The sequence below is a fragment of the Macrotis lagotis genome, chromosome 1 (genome assembly GCF_037893015.1).
Source record: "Macrotis lagotis isolate mMagLag1 chromosome 1, bilby.v1.9.chrom.fasta, whole genome shotgun sequence".
NCBI classification, from domain to species: domain Eukaryota; kingdom Metazoa; phylum Chordata; class Mammalia; order Peramelemorphia; family Peramelidae; genus Macrotis; species Macrotis lagotis.
The window spans coordinates 193,591,518-193,616,079 of record NC_133658.1 but is presented as its reverse complement, the minus strand read 5'-3'; the positions used below and the strand labels follow the sequence as shown (position 1 = coordinate 193,616,079).

At 31.4% G+C, this 24,562-nt stretch overlaps 1 protein-coding gene and 1 pseudogene across 1 annotated transcript in view; one reads left to right on the top strand and one right to left on the bottom strand.

The window, feature by feature from the left end:
- The window catches only part of CSMD1 (CUB and Sushi multiple domains 1), a 2,413,561-nt gene that overhangs the window by 1,984,486 nt on the left and 404,513 nt on the right, over positions 1 to 24,562 (bottom strand). Inside the window, exon 2 of the mRNA XM_074209535.1 lies at positions 23,319 to 23,535. Coding sequence (XP_074065636.1) covers positions 23,319 to 23,535 — 217 coding nt within the window. The remainder of the gene's footprint in view (positions 1 to 23,318; positions 23,536 to 24,562) is intronic.
- On the top strand, positions 402 to 1,291 carry LOC141504492 (ras suppressor protein 1-like; annotated as a pseudogene).

Genomic DNA, 24,562 nt, shown 5'->3' with positions numbered 1-24,562 from the left:
AATATTGGAAAGGTAGGAAATTTGAGTTTTCAAATTTAAATGCAGACTCTACTATTTAATACATGTATAACTTGAGGCAATTCACTTTATATCACTGTGCCCCAGTTTCTTCAAATGTAAAATAAGAGTTTTGGATTAGTTTGCTCTGACTCAAGCCATTTTCCCCAAACTTAAACTCTATCAAGTTGACATATCTTCAAAAGAGAATATTAATTTTGGTTCCAATGAATTTTGAGATATTAGATATTTTTCATTTGATGAAGATAATTAATCCATTTTTTTCCTTTGAAAGTAGTAGAATTAGGTTATTGTGGTCAACCTGTTGATTAGTACAGGTTCCCCAATGTTGCTGTCCCCCTCAACTAAGTCCAAGTTTTTTAAAGAATCTGGACCAGTCCAAGATGGACATATGTGGAAAGGGCATCTCTAACATGTTGGATGCTCACAGCTTCTTTACTTTATCACACATTACACAACTGGTTCTCAGTCACAAAGAGCTAACATTGGTGCCTCCAAAAATGGCAGAATTGAAAAATCTGATAGTACTGTATTTTTTTTCAGTAATCAAATTGAAGAGTTGCCGAAGCAGATCAGCAGCCTGCAGAAACTCAAATACCTGAACCTTGGTATAAATAGGTTAAATAACTTACCTCTTTACTAGCCTTTGGGGTCCTTTGACTTATAATGTCTTGAATGAAAATTCTCTTCCTGGAAATTTCTATCTCTTTATCGCCCTGCATGCATTTTATCTAAATGATAAAAATTCTGGAATTCTGTTGCCAGATATTTGGAAGCTCAAAATGTTGCAGATATTCATCTTTTTTTGGGATAATGACCTAATATTACTTCCCAGAGGAACCCTAACAGTTCTACCCACTTCACTTTGGAAACTTGAACTTCACTGGTCAGAAACAGTTCTTCCAAGCAAAAATTAATCCCTGGGTTACCCCAATTGCTGACAGTTTCCAGCTTGAAGTTTGCCATGTTTTTGAATACATCTATTTTGTTTGTTTGTTTGTTTTTACAAGGGTTAAGTGACTTGCCCAAGGTCACACAGATATCACACACAGATATAGGTAATTATTCAGTTTCTGAGGTTACAATTGAACTCAGGTTCTCCTGACTCCAGGGCTGGTGATCTATCCACTAAACCACCCAGCTGCCCCAATACATCCATTCCAGAACATAAAACTTAATGGGAAACACATACAGATGAATTGAGAGCCTCCAAAGGAGGAAAAAAGGCATATCAAAGATCAGTAGGAAACCCCTAATAGCCCAAAACAAATAAGATTTTAGTGACAGCTGACCTTTTAGTTTATCAATCTCTCTCTCTCTCTCTCTCTCTCTCTCTCTCTCTCTCTCTCTCTCTCTATCTATCTCTCTCTCTATCTCTATCTCTCTCTTACACATACACACGCACATTCACACTTAACGCACATACCTGTTTCTCTGTGTCTTCTTAGAGGTACCAAATAGAAGTGAAGATCTATTTTGAGTGCAAAGTCCAAAATTTGCTCTGATTCTTAATACTTGAATAATAATCACAAAGTTACATATCATCAAGAAAGATTAAAATCATGTAATCATTTGCTATAGCTTAAAACTTTTCATTATTTTATATAGGTATACATCAACATATGTATAATTTAAATAATATATATACACTTCCTTGTGCTTTGTATTCTTGTATAACCAAGCTATTATATTATTTACATTTTATTTACAAATGATTTCAATAAAAAAGAAAGTAGTAGAATTAAATAGAACATGATAAATCTATACTTTTGTCATGAAAAGCTGTATGTACTGAAGGGAAATTCAGTTTTATCATCTGAGTTTTCTTTTTTTCTTTAGTTGACATTTGATTGACTTATAATTATAATTTGTTTTAACTCTAAACTTAATGCTAATAATATATTAGGTTTAATAACACTTGAGAATGCTATGTTTAATTTATTTTGAAGCCTTGTTATCATAATTTTTTTCTAACCTCTGGTTTGTTGAGATGACACAAAAAAAGGCTTCAGGTATCTGAACACTGTCTTTGTTATTTACTGATTAGTTTATGTTTTCTCTATTAGACTAAAAAAGACTTAAAGACTATAATTATATATTTCAAATTTCTTTAGCTTTGAGTTTGAAACTGCTATGGCAATTAAGAGATATTTTCTATCTTATTATCACAATTTAAACCTTTGCCATTTTGATTTTGTTCAAGCTACTGTGCATAAAAACCTTTACTTCTAATAGAGTAGTCAAAGCAATACAAATAAAATCTCAAATAACTATCTTATTTAATTCTTATTTTATTTGTTGGAATCACAGAAACTGGTCTTGCCTATTTAAAAGATAAAACTATATGATAGTGGGAGAAACAATGTATAACAGTGACTGTGCAAACTTTCAGTGTGCTGCAAGGATTTTTTTTAATATATCAAAGTGAATCATCTCAGGAAATATTTATGATTGTCATTGCTACTGACACATAACTGCTGATTGCAGAAGCTGTGGTCTGGGAACTCTGCAGGCTGTCGATACATAGAGGAGGACAGAGTTCATCTTGGTTCCAGGTCAGAATGGAGAAGTAAAGGTTATAGTCATTGGAATGTTCTCAGGGAAAAAGTTAATTTTCAGCAGAGTTTGCTGAGAGACCCCTCTTGTGACTTGAAGGGGGGAAGTTATGCATAAGCTGGGCCCAGGATAAAGTTCCTCAGACCAGAGGAACAATCCCTGATTCCTCAGAACTAGAGATTACCTTAAAAATAAGCTGCTGTTTTTTTAAATGAACAGTATAAGGAGAAAGAACCGAACCAAGGAGAATTACTATGGTAATAGAGAAGATCAAGGTTCAGGGGAAAAAAAGACTCTCTTAACTCAAAGACTAAAGTCAAATGGCTATTTTCTAAAAAGAAGTCCTAGGGGACCTCAAAAATTATTTTAAATACATATAAGAGAGATTGAGGAAAAACTAAAAGTAAAAATAAGAATAATCCAATAAAAAACAAGGAAATTATGAAAAGAAAGGAAATGAACTAGAAAAAGATCCAGAAAATTAAGGAAGAAAATGATACTTTGAAAATCAGAATTGAGCCAGGGGAAGCCAGTGAAGTTTATGAAAGACAAAGAAATATAAAAACAAATTATAAAGAATAAAAAAGTAGAACAGTAGAAGAAACAGCTCACAAGAAATAAAACAACAAATTGGGAGAATACATCAAGAAGAGAAAACAAGAATAATTGGATTACCTAAAATTTATAATAAAAAAATATTCTTGATTCAATTTAAGAACAATTTAAGAAAATTGTCCTGAACTGTGAGAACAAGAAGGAAAAGTAGATATGAAAAAAATCACAGATCATGACCTGTAAGGGGTCATAGAAGGAAAATTTACAGGAACATCATAGACAAATTTCAAAACCCTTGGGTTTAGGAGAAAATATTGAGCAACAAGAATAAAACAATATAGAAGATCTTTGATTAGATTTACACAAGACATAAAAGACCACATGTCTTGGGACACAACTTATGGAAGGGCAAAAAACCCACTAGGATTATAGTTGAAAATATCATATCTAGCAAAGTTTAAGCATACTACTCAATGAAAAAGAAAGAACATTCAGTGAATTGCCAGACTTTCAGAATTTTGCTTCAAAAAATCCATGAATTCAATAGAAAATTTGACATACAAAAGCCAAAAGAGAAATAAGGTAAACAACAAAGACTCAATAGGGACAAATGGTTTACTATCTGTTCTTGGAAGTGTAAGTCATTTGTCCAAGACTGTTATTAGTAATTAAGAAGTTAAAAGAAAAGATGTGGGTAGAACTGGTAGGATTGTATTCTTAAAAGTAAAATAGTATAGGAAAAGATTTTAAAAATAAAGCTATCATCGTATACAAATGAGGTGTGAGAAAAAGAATTGATACAGAAAATTTTAATCGGGGGAAGGAGAGTTGGTAGTCCAGAACCATACTCTAAGTAGAATTGATTAAAGCATAATGAGTTAAAAGGTATAGGATAAAAGGGTATAAAGAAGCGTGTGTAGATTGATGGAGGTGTATAGATGGCTGTGTAGAACATTGGGGAATGGTAAAGAAGAATGTGTAAGGGAGAGATTCTTTGAAGGGAAGTTGATTAAGAAATAAGAGGACAAGATAGCCAGTAAAAGTAGAATAGAGAAATAAAGAGGGGTTGTTGCTTTCAGGGAATATTATAAAAAATGAGAGAAACACAAATCAAATATATATGTATATGAATATTTATGTGAATATATATATCTTTATAGCTAGATATATGTATGTATGTATATATATATATATATATATATGTTTCTATATATCAGAATATATGTGTATAAACACATGGAGAATTATACATGTATAAACACATGGATATATATATATATACTATACACACATAAATATATTATATATATATATATATATATAAAACTATACATAGCTATATATACACACACACATATGCTTAAAAATAACTGTTCTGGGGTGAGGTAGTAAGAAAAAATAAAGTGAACAGTGAACAATAGAGATTAGGAGAAAACCTATAAGAAAGCGAAGAAAATGCAATTTTGAAGACAATATACAATATTTATTATATATAGACTTTCTTGAAATCAAAATTGTTGGGTTTATATTATGAATCATGTCATGATAATGGTTTTTAATCTTATAAAAGTAAAAAAAATAGGTTATAAAAGAATATAACTGGGGAAAGTGTTAGCAGAATTATAATGTAAGTACAATGAGTCAGTCTGTAGTTAAGAGGAAAGGGCTAGACAAGTGGAATAAAATCTGATAAGTCTTAATCACAGGTGAAAGTTAAAGTAATAAGAGATGATGAATTAAAAAACAGAGCAAGTTTTCACTGAGTATTTGTGATTTGCCAGAATCTAGGGATAACCAGAAGAAAAATAAATTATCTCAATTTTTCAAAGAAATTAGCTTCTATCTGAGGAGGCATCATATATTTGATAGATTATATTAGATAGATAGATAGATAGATAGACAGACAGACAGATAGATTAGATTGATAGACACAGAAAAATACATGCATACATACACACATTCATATATGGATTCATAGATGAGATAGAGACATATTCATTTGCATATCCTTATAGACAGTGAATCTGTGGTGTGGTTCCATTTGGAACTACTATTTAAGCAAGTAATTATTAGTAAATATACCTGAATAAAAATTTAAAATATCATCATTTCATGTTATTCCTGTGAATTATTTCACTTTATTTTTCTATTATCTATTGAAATATTTTAGAAGCAACAATTTCTGTTAAGGGTTAAAACATTTAACATTTTAATATGTAATAATACTTATATTTTACTTATTTTATCAAAAATATGTTTGTGATCATACAAAGACTTTAAATCTAAATTGAATTCTAATTTAATAAATTAAAATATTCTAATTCCTAGATTATCATAGAAGTATAAGATGATTAACAAATAATACTATTTTTAAAAGTATTTTAACTATATAAAATGATAGTTGATTAAGAAAAGGAGAATTTGCTACATTACTGATAGTATGGTATACTTTGTCATTTGGGGATTTGTATATGATTTTCATGTTTATTCAAGTGTCTGTTATATGTTAGGCACTGTATTAGAACTTGGTTTATAAAGACAACAAATTCTTGATTTCAGGAAACCTATGTTATAATGGGTAGACCACACACACACACACACATACACACACACATACACACATACACGTGTGTGTGTGTATGTGTGTATGTATTTGGTTTATAAGGACAGATTGGACCTCCTCTTTGGGGAGTTTATATTTTCCGTCAGAGACAATCAAGGGTCAGTGATAATTATTACTTAGGGGAATAACATGGTGAGAACTATGCTTAAGTGAAATGACTTTAGCAGCTAAATGATGGATTACAGTGTAGAGATTTAAGGCAGAAAAATCAAGGATGAAAACATTGGCATAATTCAAGCAAAAAGCGATAGGGACTATAACTAAAGTGGTCATGATATAGGTACTGAGAAAGGGGTGGTTACAAGATATGTTGGAGAAATAGAATACTTGGAAGTTATTTGGATACATCAGCAGAGAGAGTCAGGACTTAATTATAAAACTGAATGAGTGGAAGGATAATGATCTAAATGAAATAATAGGGGTGTTAAGAAGAGCGTTGAGCTGTGAAAGAGGGAAAAAATCTGTTTTTGACTTGTTGTCTTCAAGATGTCTATGGGACATACAGTTTGTTATGTCCAGTAGGCAGTAGAAAATATAGGACTGAAGATCATGAGTGATTGGAAGAAAAGAACAGAAAATCAGTGGATAGATATATGATAAACAAAGAGATTGATATAAACATCTGGAAGTGATCTGAAAAGTGTTAATAATTTTTAACCTGTGTGAGTGGAAAAAATCACCATTTTTCAGAGTTCAACAGTTAAGAATCCAGGGATAAAATCTTGGTTGGGGGTATAACATTGATGGTGAGTGAGTAAAGGACAAAGAGAAGAAATAATCAGAGAGATGGCAAATCTTGTCAAAATTATCAGCAGGTAGCACATCAGGACATTGATATTGTGAAGCATGTTACACGTCCCTATTTGACCACTACCATCTGTGCAATCACCTAAGAGTACCATTTATCTTTCCTCCCCCATTGTAGCTATTGCCTCAGGCTTCCTACTACTAAGTCTTTTCCTTCTCTGCTCTTGTGGCCAAGGAATCTCCCATGCTGAGCTTCTGTCCTTGTCATCCAGCCTTTAACACTTCTGTCTGACTAAGAGCCTGGCATTTTAAGGTGAAAAGGTCAGAGGTAATTCTTATAGAGCATGAGTTTAAGAACAGGTTAAAAAACTTTCAAAGCATGATGGAGTATATTTAGTGGAGAAAATTATGATGATCAAATGAAGTTTTTAAAATGTGAATAATCTTTCCTTTAACCATAAAATACATTTAGGATACTAATTTGCAAATAGTTCAGAAACATCAAGGGTAAAGTTCCAATATAAATCTAAATGACCCTTGCAATGTCCTCATGCTAGCAATAGCAATTAATATTAGAAGATATGCATCTTGGCAGTTGTCTCTCTCTTTTAAATCATATACATTTGCGAGCAGAGTTAGAGAGATGCCAAACCTTCCTGGACTGGGCTGCTTAGCATTTGTAAATCAGGCACCATCATCCCTATCAAATCCATTATCATAAAGCATAAATTGTTCACCTAAAATTTACAAAGAATGTAACCTTGATACCTACCCTTTGGGAATTTTATAAATGACACACTAACACAAAAATACAATGGCTTGGACACCAAAATTAAGTCCTGACTCTTCCTTAATGCAATGTCTTGGATGAAATAAAAAATAGTGAAATAATCCAGGGAGTTATTTATATTCTACACCAGTGTTTTAGAGAATTGAAGGGTGCACTGAGGGTAAGTACAATGAAGATATTTACAATTTCATATGTTCTCCTTATTCTGTTATCCAATTTTCTTTCAGAGACTTTTAGACAATCAGCATAGTCTTAGCTTATTCTCAAAGCTGGACTCAGTTTTCTTTTTCAAAAGGAAAGAATGAAAATAAAACTAAATATCAATCATTAAATTCCCTTCTAAAACAGGAATATATGTCCTGAAGCCAGAAAGACCTAGATTCAAATGTTTCTGAAATACACTAGTTATATGATCCTAAGGAAATTATTTAAATTGTTGGTGTTTAGGACAACTCTCTTAGAGTGAAAATTGAATTTTGAAACTGACCTACTTTGGTAGAGTGTTTTGTATTGTTTTGTGCTTACTCAGGAGTTGTCTGTGAAATTACAGGTCCATTTCCTATCATTCCATCAGCGCAAATTCTTTAACTGAAATTAGTAGACCTCTATCTTCCTTGTAGTCATCAATTGTGTCTTTTCTCTAATTTCTAAAATTAAAAAAGGAACAAAGTTTTGTGTGGTCTGTATGTATACCAATATAGAAAAAAATCCCACAGACCTCACTCTGGGGCATATTGGGATGGGGTGAGGGAGCAAAGAAAGCTAAAAATGTCTACAGTTCCAAGAACAAGGACAACTGTATTAAACCAGTTATGGACTATGCTGAGGAAGAAAAACAAAACAAAATATACATACACACACACACACACACACACACATACAAACACACAAACACAAAAACAAACAACCCTTCAGAATCTGATGAACACTTTATAAAAATGATCTCTAATGTATCTCTTTCGCTTAACCCTAATTCCTCATGCTGAAAATAACTATTCTGTAAACATGTTTATCAAAATATGTTTGTTCAATGCTAACCTGACTTCGTTGCTGAAGGGAGCAGGTTGGGAAGGGAGGGTAGAAGGAAATTTTGTAAGTTAAAACTATATGTGTGCATATGGATGACAATAAATAAATTTTAAAAAGAAAGCTTTACCTCAAAAATCAAATAAGATTATAATTATAACAATATAATAATAAAATAAATAATAATGAATAAAATAAATAATAATAATGATAAATGTTACCAATTTAATTGATTAGTTTCATATTCCTATAAAATCCAGATAAAAATGGTCTGAATCTATATATATTAGAAAATCCTTAAGTGAAACCAAAAGAAAATGTGTAAGCAGAAAGGGAAGGCATTTTTTTTCTTCTTCAGAACACCATACCATTATAGTAACTTCTTTGATTGTTTGTTATGGGCTGGAGAGGGAAAGCTGAAGTCAACTCTAACCATTCTCCAATGCTGACAGTATAATTTTCTATGCACATTTATAGTAATTAGTAATTGCTACAAGGATTTGATTTATTGTTTCATTGATTGTCTATATTTAAAAAATGTTACTAAAGTTGTACTTAAACTTATGTGTAATTACTTTCTTATTTTCCTTCCCCAGAGTACTAGTTTAAAGACATATGTCTATACACACTTGTATTATTCTATAAGCATACTTGAGCTTCCCAAGAGTGTAGTAGAAGGGTCAGGAAAGAATTTATCACTAGACTGAAGGCCTGGTTACTCGAGGCTAATAATGATCATAATATTAACTGGCATTTACATGCTGTTTTAACCTTTGCAAAATGCTTTAAGTTATCACATTTGAGCATCAAACCCCACCCCCTGTTCCCCAGGTATAAGAGATTTATGATCCCTTTTGGTCTGTTATTTGTTTATTTTTTAAGCATTTTACTAAGTTGAACGAAATAGAGTTTTAAAGGCTCTCCTGAAATAAGCTGCCATATATTTATGAATTGCATTCACCTGTTTCCAAAAAGAATTTTATCAGACTTTTAAACTTATGCACAGATGATTGAAGATTATGAGCAGTATAACTTTATAAAATGGAAATCTTCAGTATCAACTAAGTTTGGTGTAAAGAAAGCTCATGGAAAAACCTAGGTTAAGTCAAATAATCCAAAGTAGAGTTAAAGATGATAATGAAAGATAGAAAAGTAATAGAAAAAATAGGCTGATTTTTTTACAAAAAAACCCATCAAACATAGTATACACTTTATACTTGTTATTTAATATCTCTGTTATATAGGAGATGACAAACAATAGAAATGAAACTAAATATAAAGAAGGGAAAAACAGACATATTATATCAACTGTATATATAAGGCCCATTCTGGAGCTCATGAAATCATTATGAGAACAATGAATACTTAGATACTAAGGGAAAGTAATAAATTAGAGCAAGGTTTAAATAAACATTTTGACAAGTAGAGCAGTCCAAGCAAGAAATATATATTCTTGGGAAGTGGTAGATTTCTCCCCATTTGACATTTTTAAATAGAGTTTGAATAACAACTTACTAAGTAACTTTCAGTGAGATTCCTTTAGGGTGTGAATTTGAATAAATATCTCTTTCCAAGACTAAAAGGATTGGATTCTGATTTAAAAAGATTCTGATAAAAAAGATTTGAAAGATCTCAATGAGTAGAATTAGGTAGAAATTATAGATGATTCTGCAATTCTTTTCATTTTAGTTTCTATGGAAAGATAACCTAATGATAAAAACTCATATCTATCTATATATTTATATCATTATATATATATATGTATCTTACATAATGAATGATGTACATTTGAGTATCATTTGGATTTCTACTTAATAAAAGTTATCAAGAGAAGAATGTATAACTCCTTATTTGTAATAGAAAATATTTCTAACCAATTATGAATTAGATTAGATAATCTCAGGGGTGATTTCTAATTTTGTGATTTTTATGGTGAAACTGGCTTCATACAATAGTCTCTTCCTTAAAGATAAATTTCAAGTATTTCCTTCTTTATAACAACTTTCCTGATTATTTCAACTGTAAAGTGTTCACCTTTTCTGCCTTCCCTAATTATTTTAAGTATGTATATAATATCTATATTTCTAGTTTCAAGATTATGCTTTGTTTAATGATTCTTTTTTGTTCACATGTCATTTCCTATCTCATATGTGAGGTCAGCGACTGTGTTGTTTTTCCTCTTAGTATCTCCATTGTTGAACATGGAGCTTTGCACATAGTAAATTTTTTGATGTGAATACCTTTCTTCTCCAATTAGTTTTCCAAATTGTGGGCAATATTGCCAAAATAATATTTATAATACACAGCTCAAGCCAAGTAATTCCCCAGATCAATAAACTCAATGAATTCCCTATTATCTCTGTGATCAATTACAAACCCCTCTATTTGGCATTTCAAGGTCATCTCCATCTCCCTCTTGTCCATCATTTTGGTTGGAGTGATTATGACCCCCTTGTCCAGATGAATTTGTCTGCTTTTTTTTTTTTTTTTAGGTTTTTGCAAGGCAAATGGGGTTAAGTGGCTTGCCCAAGGCGACACAGCTAGGTAATTATTAAGTGTCTGAGACCTTATTTAAGCCCAGGTACTCCTGACTCCAAGGCCGGTGCTTAATCCACTACGCCATCTAGCCGCCACTGCTACGCCACCTAGCCGCCCCCTGCTTCTTGTTTTAACAAAAGTCATTCCATCACCTGAATCAGTGATTTATATTAACTGCCTCCCATTTTGGGAATATACTCCTTCCTTTTCTCCACTTCTGAAAGTCCTACCTAATTTCAAAACGGAGATTAAACATCATATTCACATGCAATATGTTCTTATTCCCCAAACCTTTCCATCTCTCCCAAACCTACCTTAAATGTCTTCATTCTTATATTTGGTTATATTATTTTACCACAAATAATGTAAACTGCATGAAGGAGGCAGTATAATCTTCTTGTCTTCATAGTTTAGAACCAAGTACAATCTCTGGTACATGGTAGTTATTTTAAAAATGCTTATTAATTGATTATTATTATTTTATGGACTGAATTAATAAAAATCCATTAACATACTGAAGGGGTATCCTGTGGGTGGAGGATATGAAACAAAGGCTTAGAGTTGAAACTCATTCCAGATCATGTAGTCTAAATCAGTGGTCTCAAACTCAACTATTCAAATAATGTATACACACACAAAATATTTACTTAAAAAATGATAAATTAACATATATGTTATATTTTTTCTTAGGTATTTCCCAATTATATTTTATTCTAATTGGGTTGTACTTTAGAGTTTTTTTGACTGAGTTTGACACCTCTTATCTAAATCCTTTTTCTGTACAGATGACAAAACATTCCCAGTGTTTGATATCATAGAGCAAAGCAAGTTTGAGTTAAAATTCATATACAAATTTTATGACTTCAAGTTCTAAATAATTGTCATTTTGATATACTTTTAAAGAATATTGATCATATTCAGAGCAATAATTTGTGAAACTCCAAAGATACAGTTCTAAGCTTAATAAAATAGGAAAAATAAATCTTTCATTTCTTAAAAGAGAATAGCTTGCCCTTAGAGTTAATATTTTTGTCTTTGCTTTTACTCCCCACACAGAAATCTTCAAACAGTGAGTAGGTATTAGGTATGGTACAGGTAGAAAATTATTATAACAGGATGCTATGGATTATTAGATGATCTCTGAGGTTCCTTTTAGGTTTGTGACATTGGGATTCTGTCAAGTAAATCCTAGGGAAGAAATCGAAATCAACCTGAAGGGATCCATTATTTGTGAATCAACACTTAAGATTAATATGCTTTAGGGTAAACATTGTCTCCTCTTTAATACAAGGTTATCATTTAATGTGAAAATGCCTGCAGCACTATGGAGTAAGGGATCACTGAGTTTGAATAGTGAACTTCTAATTGAATTGGTATACTTGAAATATTTTCTTTCAGCAATCCTTAACACCATATACATCTCATGTTTGTACTCTTTTATTGTAATATTTCTTAATCTGGGGAGTCATATGTTGTATTAAGACTAGGCTTAGGTTGAAGGTGTCAATGTTCTTAATCCAAGAAGAAAAAGTAGATAGGAATTTTCAAAATGGAATGTCTTATGAGTGTATTAACTATGAATCAAAAAATGACAGACTCATTTTAACAGTGGTGAATATCTATTGAACACCAACTATATTGCAGACCTATACATTAGCTTCTGGAAAATACAAAAGTAAAAAAATAAATAACTGGGCTTATCCACAGAAAGGGAGGAATAATTATAAAAGCAAACATAAAATACTATATGTTCATGTGTCTACTAACAAATTGGAGAATCAGGAAAAGTTTCTTGTGGGAGTTTAAATTTAAATGAAGATGAAGTGAATTAGGGATTTCACAGGGTGAAGGTTAAGGAAGATCACATATTAATAAATCATAACAGAGGAACTATCATATCCCAAAAAGCAACCTGATTCAGAAGGAGAGACAGCTTAAAGCATTAAATATTAGGACTTCAAATTTATGTACTATCTTTACTTACAAATATAAAATTAGAGGAATCTACTCAACTGTAGAAATAGGTCATAATTTGAGTAATTGCCTGATTAAAAACAAACCTTAAGAGATCTGTCTTATTTAGAGCATTTCTTCAACAACAACATTTGCACAATTGTATAAAAAATATCCATAATATATTTATCTTTCATTATTCAGTTAGTAACAATAACTATACTTCACGATATAGTACAAAATTATTTTGTGTGATTTTATGATTTTAATTACCAATTTTAGTTTTTATATAGAATTTCATGGTTGACAAAGTTTTTTCACATATACTTAACAAAGTATTAATACTTTCACTGTATTTTAAAAGTGCAGTTTACAGTTATATCAGCTCCCTCCTCTCTCCCCACCTCTCCTCTGTCCTCTCATTCCTTAATTTGTTCCTCTTTCTATTTCTTTCTTTCTCTGCATACATATGTATATATAAATAAATATATACACATAAGACACCCATATTCATGGATGTAAATAGATGTTTATATTCATATTGTATGTACATATTATTACACTCATATTCATGAATATATGCATACATGATTGTTCCTATATTTACAGAGGCTTGTATTTAAATATATATATATATATAAGCTCATTTTGCATATATTACATATGTGAATGCCTCAGTATTTTTGAGTACATTGTAGGTATATATAATATTTATATATATATATATGTGTGTGTGTGTGTGTATATACATTAATTCAATATCATATATACATGCATATATGTGTGTATATGTGTGTGTTCAATGTCTCAATAGAATGAAAGTTCAAAGAGAGGATTTTTCTTTTTTCTTTTTTTCCCATTGAATTCTAAGTACCTGGCCAAATGTCTGATGTATAGAAATTGCATATAGGACCACTGAAGGCAAGGGTTATGGTTTATCATCTATATGTAACTAACAGTGAGAATAGTGATTGTTGGATTGTTAAATATTTTTAAAATTCTTTCTCTGTGTACACACACACACACACACACACATACAAACACACAAATATAAACACACGTATATATGGATATATACATATATATAAATATATATATATATGTATATATATACATATATATACATATATATATATATATATATATATATATATATATATATATATATATATATATGACAGATTTCTGGTCTTGGAGTCAGGAAAGTCTGAGGACAAATCCAGCTTCAGATATTTGCAAGCCAGTTCTTTAACCTCTTATTGCATCATTTTCCTCAATAAGAATTATTCTAGCACATATACCATAAAGGTTTTTGAGGGTCAAATGAAATTATATTTTTAAAGCTTTTAACTCAGTTTCTCAATCATAGTAAATGCTATATTAAATGTTTATTCCCTCATCACTTAAATACAACTCTGAGAAGCTTTGTATTGTTTAATTTTTTTTTAATTTACCCCCCCCAATACTGTCATAATGTCTCTATGCCTAAAATGACATAGATCCATTACAAAAAACTAATTAGCACTAGATATTCTCTTTAAGACCGCAAAAAAATACTATTTGGCTTCATTTAGATTTCCTCATAGACTCCTTTCCTTCTTACAGGCTGTTTCAGTCCCCATTCAGGATGATTTAAATGCTCAACACAATCAACATGAAAATTATCAATTTAAATTTGAATCTGGAAAACAATTGATAAACATTCCCTTAACTAGTGTCCCTGTGCTATTCATATAGCAAAAACCCAGAAGTATCATCTTAATAGAAGAGTAGAATTTTCCCCCTCCTAGAATTGGTATCCATTTACTTTAAAAACATATTACTGTATCATGTGGATTTCCAAGATTTTTGCCTTGGGTGACAGAATTAACTGTATTATTGGAAACTATTGATTTCTGTGCTATCCTGAAAAACTTGAAGGGGAATAGAAAAAATATGTGAATACTAACCAGTGACAGCTGCACCAGAGACACCGTAACCTTGAGACACTAGCTAGGGAATACAAGTCAAGTCAGTGGGATGTTTAGGAGGGCCAAGACAATGGAATGCTGTAAATATGATAGTGAACAAAGACCACTCCAATGACCAGGGACCAGGCCACAGATGAGAGCTAAAAACAAGAAACACTAAGCCTGATCACATGATTCCTCATCAACATAATTTTAAGAGTTTATAAACTAGTGTTAACAGGAGATTTAAAAGAAAGAAAGAAGAAAGAAAGAAAGCAAGAAAGAAAGAAAGAAAGAAAGAAAGAAAGAAAGAAAGAAAGAAAGAAAGAAAGAAAGAAAGAAAGAAAAAGAAAGAAAGAAAAAAACAAAAGAGCAATGATTCTCACTGAACTATTTTAAGAATCATTGATTTAAAACTAAAAGGAATCTTAATATTCATTTAAGCCCAACCCCTTCATTTTACAGAGAAGGATATTGAACCTCAGTTACTTAAACAACTTATCTAAACACACAAAGAATGAAGCATAATTGACACAGAATAAAACATAACTTTTACAGGAGGTAAGTTGCAAAGCTGAGTGTTTAACCCCATTCATTGCATTGGTGCAGTGGACAGAGGGGGAAGGACTGAAGTCAGGAAGACACCTCTTCTTGAATTCAATCTGGTTTCTGACAGTTAGTACCTGTGCCATCCTGGGTAAGTCACTTAACTCTTTTTGCATTGGTTTTTTAACTGAAAAATAAGTTGAAGAAGAAAATGGTAAACCACTCTAGTATTTTTGCCAAGAAAACCTCAAATGGGGTTACAAAGAATCAAAAAGAGATGAAATGATTGAGCAACAACTAATTCTAAAACAACACTCATTTCATTATTGATCCTACCCCCTTACTTATGCCCCCTCAAATCCTCAATTTAATCATCTATTTATTTTAAGTGGATTTTAATAATATGTGAATTCATCTCACAGAGTAGCTGTACAAAAAGACCTTTATAAATCTTGAAGAACGATAGAGGGATGAATTAATATTAGCACAATTTTGTTGGACAATTTAACCTTTTAAGCTCTGAAAATGAGTTGGGTTGTTAATCTGTTTATCTTCATATCTATGGCATTTACCATAGGGATTTACAAGGTGTAAGTATTTAAAATATAGGACTTGAATATTTGCAATGAGAAAAATCTGTTCTATGACCATACAATAATAAACTTTGAAAGGTCTATATAGGTCACAAAGAAAGAATTGGGGTGATATAATTGGTGAGGTCTTGAAAACAGACTCAAGCTATATGATATTTCTGTCATCTGAGAACCACTTTAAATGCCTCTAACTAGTTTGGTCCCCAAATGATGAATTCTTGAACTAAAACAAGTAACATGGTTTACTAAATAGCATAGGGATACTGAGATAAACTGGGGGAGGTGAGATCCTTGAAATATTAAAATGTAATTCAATTTTCTCTTCCTTCAATGTTTTATGCTTAAGACAACTATCCTTTTAGTTTGGGGGAACAAGAATGAAATAACTACAATAGCCCTAGCTCACTGCTGACATTCTTCCAGTATTTTTTGAGGTTATTGTTTTTTGGCAAGGCAATAGGTTTAAGTGACTTGCCCAAGGTCACACAGCTAGGAAATTATTAAGTGTTCAAAGCCACATATGAATTCAGGTTCCCCTGACTCTTCTAGTCTTAATAACATAAAATAATGAGAAGCAAGGAAATAGGAAGACCAAGAAAGTGGGGATAGAGAGGTAAGAGATATATAATGCTCCTTTCATTGCAGGGAAGTCTGTAATTTAACATTTTGCATAAACTGACAAAGACAAAGTTTATAAGCAATAGGAATCTTATTAGGCAAAATTCATTAGGGAGACAAAGGAAAAGAGGTTGAGGGAGCAAAACAGTCAATCAATAAACAATTTAACATTTGCTATGTTTTAGGCTCTGTGCTAACCAATAGGGATACAAAAGATATAAAAATCATTCCCTATCCTCAGGGATTTCTCAATATGATGGGATTATTACATGTGAGAATGTTAGATGAGTCTGATTTTTTTCTTTTCTGAATATATATACCTTGTGAATTCAATCATGGCACTAAAAGGAAAATAAGGGTATAAAAAATCAATATTTATATAGTTTTGTGTACACATGTACACAATACAATATATAGTCCTTGTGGGAAGAAAGATTATGTTTTCATATTGTACTTTTCTTGCCTTGAACAATTCAGATATAGATTCTTATAAATTTTTTGTTGATTAATTGAAATATGAAATCATAGACTGTAGAGATGGACTGGCTTCAGAGGTTATTTAATATATTTTACAGATGAAGAAATTGAAGTACAGAATAAAGAAGTAATGTGCCAAAGGTCAAGGATCATTGTAGTAGATGTAAAAATCTAACTATAGGTCTCCTGACCCACAGTCCAGTGGGTTTATAAGGTATGACTGCATAAAATAAGTTTGAAAGGCATATTAATATGTTGCATTGTTGTCAAATTGAATTTAGAAATAGACATGGGACCACTAATTTTTACATAAGAATCCCTACAGGAAATATATTACCTTGGACAATTTAATGGTCTAATCATCATCTACATCTGCTGTCATTATGACACATTATATCTGAAACAGTATTAATATGTATTATCTAAGTTTATAACATTTACATTTATCTCAATTAACATTTACCAATTACATTTCAATTGATTTGGGGCCATATTTAGGAGTATTAATGGGCATGTCCTTCACAGCCTGAGAACTAGAAGACTAGGTCTGAGTCTCATCACTGATTAAAAACAGGCCAAATGACCTTGGACAAGTGACTTCATTTCAGTATTATAGTTAGAAAGTCATTAGTTTGTAATGGGAGAAAGTATTTCCTTACTTGGCTTCCTTTTACTATTGCCTCTTCTCCCAACCTTATTATTTTTGATTGTAGAAGTAGGTAATTAAACTCATATAATCATAAACAGCAGCATTCAAAAATATAAGATAAATGATTGTCCTTTAGGGAACCTGCTACCAAGACATTTAGCTGTTTTGTCACTTAGCAAAGGTCATAAGATCATAGATTTATAGCCAGGGAAGACCTTGAATATTTTTCTGGTTCAATCCTCTTCCTTTACTAAAACTAAAACTCCATGAAGTTTGACCTGCTTGTGGAGCAAAACAGGGATAGCAATCCATGTTCTATTAGTATTCTTTCATCTATACCCTTCTCATTATAAGGGTCCTAGAACATCATTCCTTCTATTATTGTCATTGCATATTATTTGCTTATAGTCTTCATCAAATAGGAGGGATGACTCAAAATAACAATAAAGATCTTATTTTTAAACCTTCAATTAAAGAATTATTACTGTTGGGCAACTAGGTGGAGTAGTAGATAGTGCACCAACCCTGGAGTCAGGAGGACTTGAGTTCAAATTTGACCTCAGACACTTAATACTTACTTAGCTGTGTGATCATGAAAAAGATATTTAACCACATAGCCTTGCAAACACAAAAACAAAGACAAAAATAAATAAGAATTATTATCCAATAATACATCTTTAGTGTCCTTATTTATATAACACTTTATTATTTCTTTTCCATTACTTGTATCTCTCTTCATTGACTTAAGATCTTTTTTTAATGGGCTTCCATTTCAAATTAGAGTATAGTCTTATAAAATGATGACAGGGTGGTTGATGTCAAGTTTAACCAACTTCAATTACTGCCTGATTTGAGTGGAGGAAGGGGAATCAAATACTGTTTCAGATATAGTGTGTCATAATGACAGCAGAGGTAGATGATGATTAGACCATTAAGGTGACAGAAATACTTGTATAAAATAAGGAAATACTTGTATAAAATAAGGAGCATTTATTTCTATCTTGTTGCTACTCTTTCTCATTGTCAATATACACAACTCACTTTGGATGATAAAAAGAAAATGTGGAATTCCTTGTCAAGGAACTTAATAGTAGATAGGGAGAGAAGCAGATTAGTTAAAATAAAAAAAAATTCATAGGTGGTATATGAGTTGCTTTGCTCTTTTCATTGTTTATGATGAGAGATAGTATGGGGTGGTAGATAAAGATTTTATCTTAAAAGTAGCAAGACCCTTATATGGAAACTTTACCAGTCTACTTCCTTTTGCCATGTCTCATCTTCAGAGAAGATGCCAGCCTTTATCATTTAGGGGATTTCCTAAAACTTAAAATCACCAAGCACAGGCTGCCCTCTCATCCAACTCCTCTTTCTCTCAAATTTTTGTCCTTTGATTCAGTTCAACAAACATGTATTAAGCACTATTTGCAAGGCTCTATTTTCAGAAAGCAGAAAGCAGAAAAAATGAAAAATAATAATCTTATCACCTCAAACCACTGAGTATTGGAACTGAGGGAGACAAATCATAAGCATGAACAAAATATGAAAGAAAATTTTATGTCAGACATTAGAAAAAGTGTTCTAATTTTTTTTTTTATCATGGATCCCATTAGCAGTCTGGTGAAATCTATGTAGCTCTTCCTTGAATAATATTTATGATAAAAAATATACTGGTTTAGAAATGAAGCAAATTGTATTGAAATAGTTTTTCCTCTTCAAAGTTTGTAGGCAAGACAAAAATTACCAGAACTTAGAGAAAATGACAGAGAGAGAGAGACAGAGACAGAGAGAGACAGAGACAGAGACAGAGAAATACAGAGATAGAATGAAACAAAAAGAGTAAACAATGGAGTGAAGGGAAAGAAAAGAGAGGAAGAAATTGGAGAAAGAGATAGAGGAGTGATGAGAGAGGGGAATATTTAAAGGATAGAGAAAAAAAGAGAACTCCACAAAAGTACTGTAAGAAAATAGAAAATTTTCAGCTTGTGTGATTATAGTAGTCTATATGGAATATTATCTCATAAGGTGAGGAATAAAGGAAGAGAAATATTTCAAACAGAAGGATAGAACTCCAATAGCTTGCTTGAATCCAGAATTATACAGTTTATTCTACAGTGACCCTCATAATTTGAATAAAGGTGTATTTATAATTTCTTTAAATTCTACCTCTATGGAGTTTATTTAATTTACCACCAGGACAAAATAGCAGCAACAAGAATGTAACAACTTCTGAAAACCCATAGAACTCTAGTATTAATTTTAGCTGAATCAGAAACAGATGGATCAACAAAAAACTATCTACTTCTAATCTTGATGGAAATGATGGCTACTATGTCAGTCTTTTATATTCTTTGTCAAATTCTATAAAAGTAGGTTTATATAGTGCAAACTCAAATTGTAATTTTCAAAAGTAAAAGATTACATTATATATTAGAGAAATTCACAATGATAAAGAAAGTTAAAAGGCAGGATTTCATTTATAAAGTATTTTTATTTAGTTTTGGCTAACAAAAAAAATGTACCCACTACAGACACTTAATAGTCAAATATCAAGGTGTTATCTAGTAGCTCAAGCAGAGGGTTCAAATATAATCCACTCTCCATGTATACATAGATAATTCTCTTAATCTCTGTGACTTAATATTCCTCTTCACCATTAATCTTCATATTGTCTAGAAAACTCACAATATAATTTTGAGTCAGTGCCCATTATAAGCTACCAAAAATAACTTTTTGGTGTATCATAAATCAACATAATAACTCATGCAAGCTTAATGCACCAGGGGTTTAGAACATCAATCCTCTCAAAAAAATCATCACCTTATTGAATTCCAACACTGCTATAAGTGCTATAGCTTAATCATATTTGAGAAGTGAACAACTGTTCAAAGAGATAATGTGAAAATAAATAGTAATTTAATTCAGCCCCTCTTTTCAAAATTAATTAGAATTTGGTGTAATCGATATTACTCACTCATCTATTGATTCCAAAATACTGAAACACTGAAATGTTTCATTTAAAATATCCATACATACATAATTTTAGTCATACTTCAAATCATTCATTATTCCTTCTTTAATTATAGAAAAATTCTAAATTAATCTGCTTTTACTGATCAAAATATAACTATAGAAATGGAAGCACTAAAGAGAGTGATCCTTCTTAAGATCATCATTCTCAAACAATTACTGCACTCACAGAATTCAGCAATGCAAACAAAATGTGAGAGAGAAAGGAGGAAGAAGTTTATAGCATTTAATTTAGAAATAGAAGATATGTGTCCTGAGTAAAATAGTTTTGAAGAAATGTACTAGAAACACAAAGCAACTCAAGTAATAATTATATTGGGACTAAAAAAAATCACTTAGAACATATTTACCATTCATCTTAGGCAAGAAAAAATTTGAGTTAGGAAAAAAATTGTAAAATTTCCATTATTTCCATTTCCATTATTTCCATTATGTTCTTCCTAGGATCACAATGCTTTTCCTGCTATTATTGATATTTGAATGGGAGGGGTGACTTTACTTGCACACAGACTATCATTATTTTCAGGATACCTTCATAAAAGAGACATAGCTTAACAAAAAAGAAAAAAAAAACACTTTCTAGTGACCATAAATTAGACTCAGTTTATTCAGTTTCTGTTTTCTGACTAATTTCACCATTGATGCTGGCTAAAAGATGAAGGATTTTAAAGGGAAATTTCAGACTATAGGTATTTTTGTATATATATATACATATATATATATGTATATATATATATATATACACTGTAAATATTACTACAGTTTCTAGTGTGTTTATTATCATTATGGCAATGCTCCAGAGTGGAAAGGAAAATGAATTAAAATTAGAAGGGATTATAACTAGATAGATTCTAATTAGAGAATAATTTCTCTAGTGTTGGGACATTTAGGCAGAATGCCTATCAAATAGATTTACATTATCTTGTTTCCCTTCCCAGAATTCCCTGGTGTTGTTTCCAAAACAAAACACAATTTTCTATATGAATATATGGGGAATATGTCCAAGGATTTAGAAAATGAAATCAAACTGATGAACATCAAAACTTGGTGTGTGGGAAGAACCATATAAATGACCTGCAATCACATTTGATTCTTTATTTTTAGGTTTTTGCGAGGCAAATGGGGTTAAGTGGCTTTCCCAAGGCCACACAGCTAGGTAATTATTAAGTGTCTGAGACCAGATTTGAACCCAGGTACCCCTGACTCCAGGGCCGGTACTTCATCCACTATGCCACCTAGCATCCCCTACACACATTTGATTCTGAACAAATGCTCCAAAGCTCTTTAAGAGAAGGAATAGTATGAAACCTCTTCCTCAAATATATATAGTTATTTTTTGTTTGAAATCAAACATTGAATTAGAAAGAAATGGCTTTCCATTTCATTAGTTTTGTGCCAACTTGCCTTAATACCACAAGTCTAATATGACCTAGAAGAAAACTGGAAGGCCCTAAAGAAAATTACAAGTATATAGTCATAATTTTAAAACAAATAAAAATACTCAATTCAAGAAATATCTTACGCATCATTTTCAAAAACTAAATAAAATAAAATTGAAACATGTTAGCTACATATTTCACGATATCATTTATGAAGATTTTAACTTTCCCTACTCATTACTGATATCCTCTTTCTATACTGTATCATCATTAATAAAGTAAATATATTTATCAATTATAGTCTTTTTAATAAAATCCTCATACAAATTGTCAATAAGCAACTGTATATCTAATCCTTATCTAAACTTATCCAATATCAATTCCCCCTTCCAATCAATGATTTTATCATAGGTTTTACCTCGAATGATTTCCTAGAACTTCAATATTTAAAGCAAGCATCAAGAGCTCCCTTTCAAACATGAGTTTGTTCCCTCTAAAATGTATCTGGCAAATTAATAAAAAGCAGTCTCTTTACAGTGGAGAATTTTAGTGAAAGAATAATGGATGTAAGGGGGTTTGAGATGCAAGGCCTTTAGTTAATAAGAGTAAAACCAGTATGTTACATCATTTTATAGGTTTTGGATTCCAACTGAAAATATAAGAGAAAAGAGGATCATAGTTATGATTAAAAAAAAAGTATTCCAAATCAAAGCAAGTTTTAAGGCACATTCTCATTCTTTTTATATTCTTTTGCTAAAACAGAACACTCCAATGGACTCTTAGCAAGACTCTTTGGATTTATCTGTTTTTAAATCTACCTCACCCTATAGTTGCCTAAAAACAAATTCATGCTAAATATATGCTTTGTCTTGACAATATCTAGTGTAAGCATTGAGTTGACTGAAAAAAACTCAGAACAGCAAAAATTCATAAATGTAAATATAAATATATATATGTGTGTGTGTATACACACACACACACACACACACACACACACACACATACACACAGAATTAATTAATTAATTTGTTTATTTATATGGTTGGTTTTGTGCCTTAACATCTGCCAACTTAAAGCTAGTATTAACTATGATGTTCTGGCCTATATTTTCATAATTGAAACTTGTTATAGGCTTTTTAAAATCATATTTGAGAAGTGAACAACTGTATTTAAATTGTGTTTTTTTTTATGTGAAGGAAAAACAAAATAAAAGTACACAACTGTTCAAAGGATGACATCACATAAAGAAAACATAGGTAATAGTTGTACATTACCTGACTTTTAAATTTCCCTGTTGTGGCTGTCCATCATAAATGGATAAAATATCAAAATCTTCCTCAAGAGCAAATGTATGAAATGACAATTGTATCCTATTCCGTTCTCCAGTGATAATAATCCATGTGCAGTTGGCATAGTTTGGATAACCATGAGGAAATCCTGGACTTTCAATAGTACCATTGGGACCCTGGACTAATCCTCCACAGTTTTGACCTAAAAAATAGAAAAAAACAAAAAACAAAAATGAAGACAAACATAATTAAAAGCCATTTATATGACATTTTAAATATTTTTTATGCTTCTATTGAATTATTTAGCTTAGAATACCATATTGTATTCAATCTTTATAGATGCAAATGAATCTTCGGTTGTGAGTTTGTAAAAGATGTTTATGAATTTGCACGATCTATTCTTAATCCTATATGTCCTGGGAAAAGTAGCTGGGGTATATATGGTTAAGTAATTTCACTTAGGGCACATAGCTATTAAGTATGAGAGATACTATTTGAACCCAAGTCCTTCATGACATTAAGTTTATATCTCAATCCACTCTTTTAACAAGGTATATGTTCTGATTTTCACATAGTTATTACTTAATTCAGGATTAAAGCTCCCACTCATCACTAGGAATTCAAGGGGACAGAAGGAGGGGACACAGAAAGCAAAGGGAGATGAGAAAAAGAGAAGATGATAAATGTTGGAAAGGTTGTGGGAGGATTGGGTCATTGATGCATTGCTGGTGGAATTGGGAGCAGATGCAACATTTCTGGAGAGCAATATGGAACCATGCCCAAAGAGCAATAAAACTGTTCATATTCTTTGACCCAGCAATTCCAATTCTAAGTCTATATACAGAAGAAATTATAAAAATGAGAAAAGTCCTATATGATCCAAAATATTCATAGCACCTCTTTTTGTGGTGGCAAAGAATTGGAAATTGAGGGGATCCCCATCAATTGGGGAATGGCTAAATAAGTTATGCCACATGATTACTATGGAATACTATTGTTTTATAAGAAACCATAAATGGTAGGACTCTAGAGAATCAAGGAATGAGCTACAGGATCTGATGTTGAGGGAAGGAAGTGGAACCAAGAGAACAATATTCACATCAACAATAACATTATGGGATGAACAACCTTGATGGAAGCAGCTCCTCTCAGGAGTCCAGAGAGTTAGGACAACTGCATTTGACTAGTTATCCCCAACCAGAGAAGGAAAAACAAAACAAAACACAAAG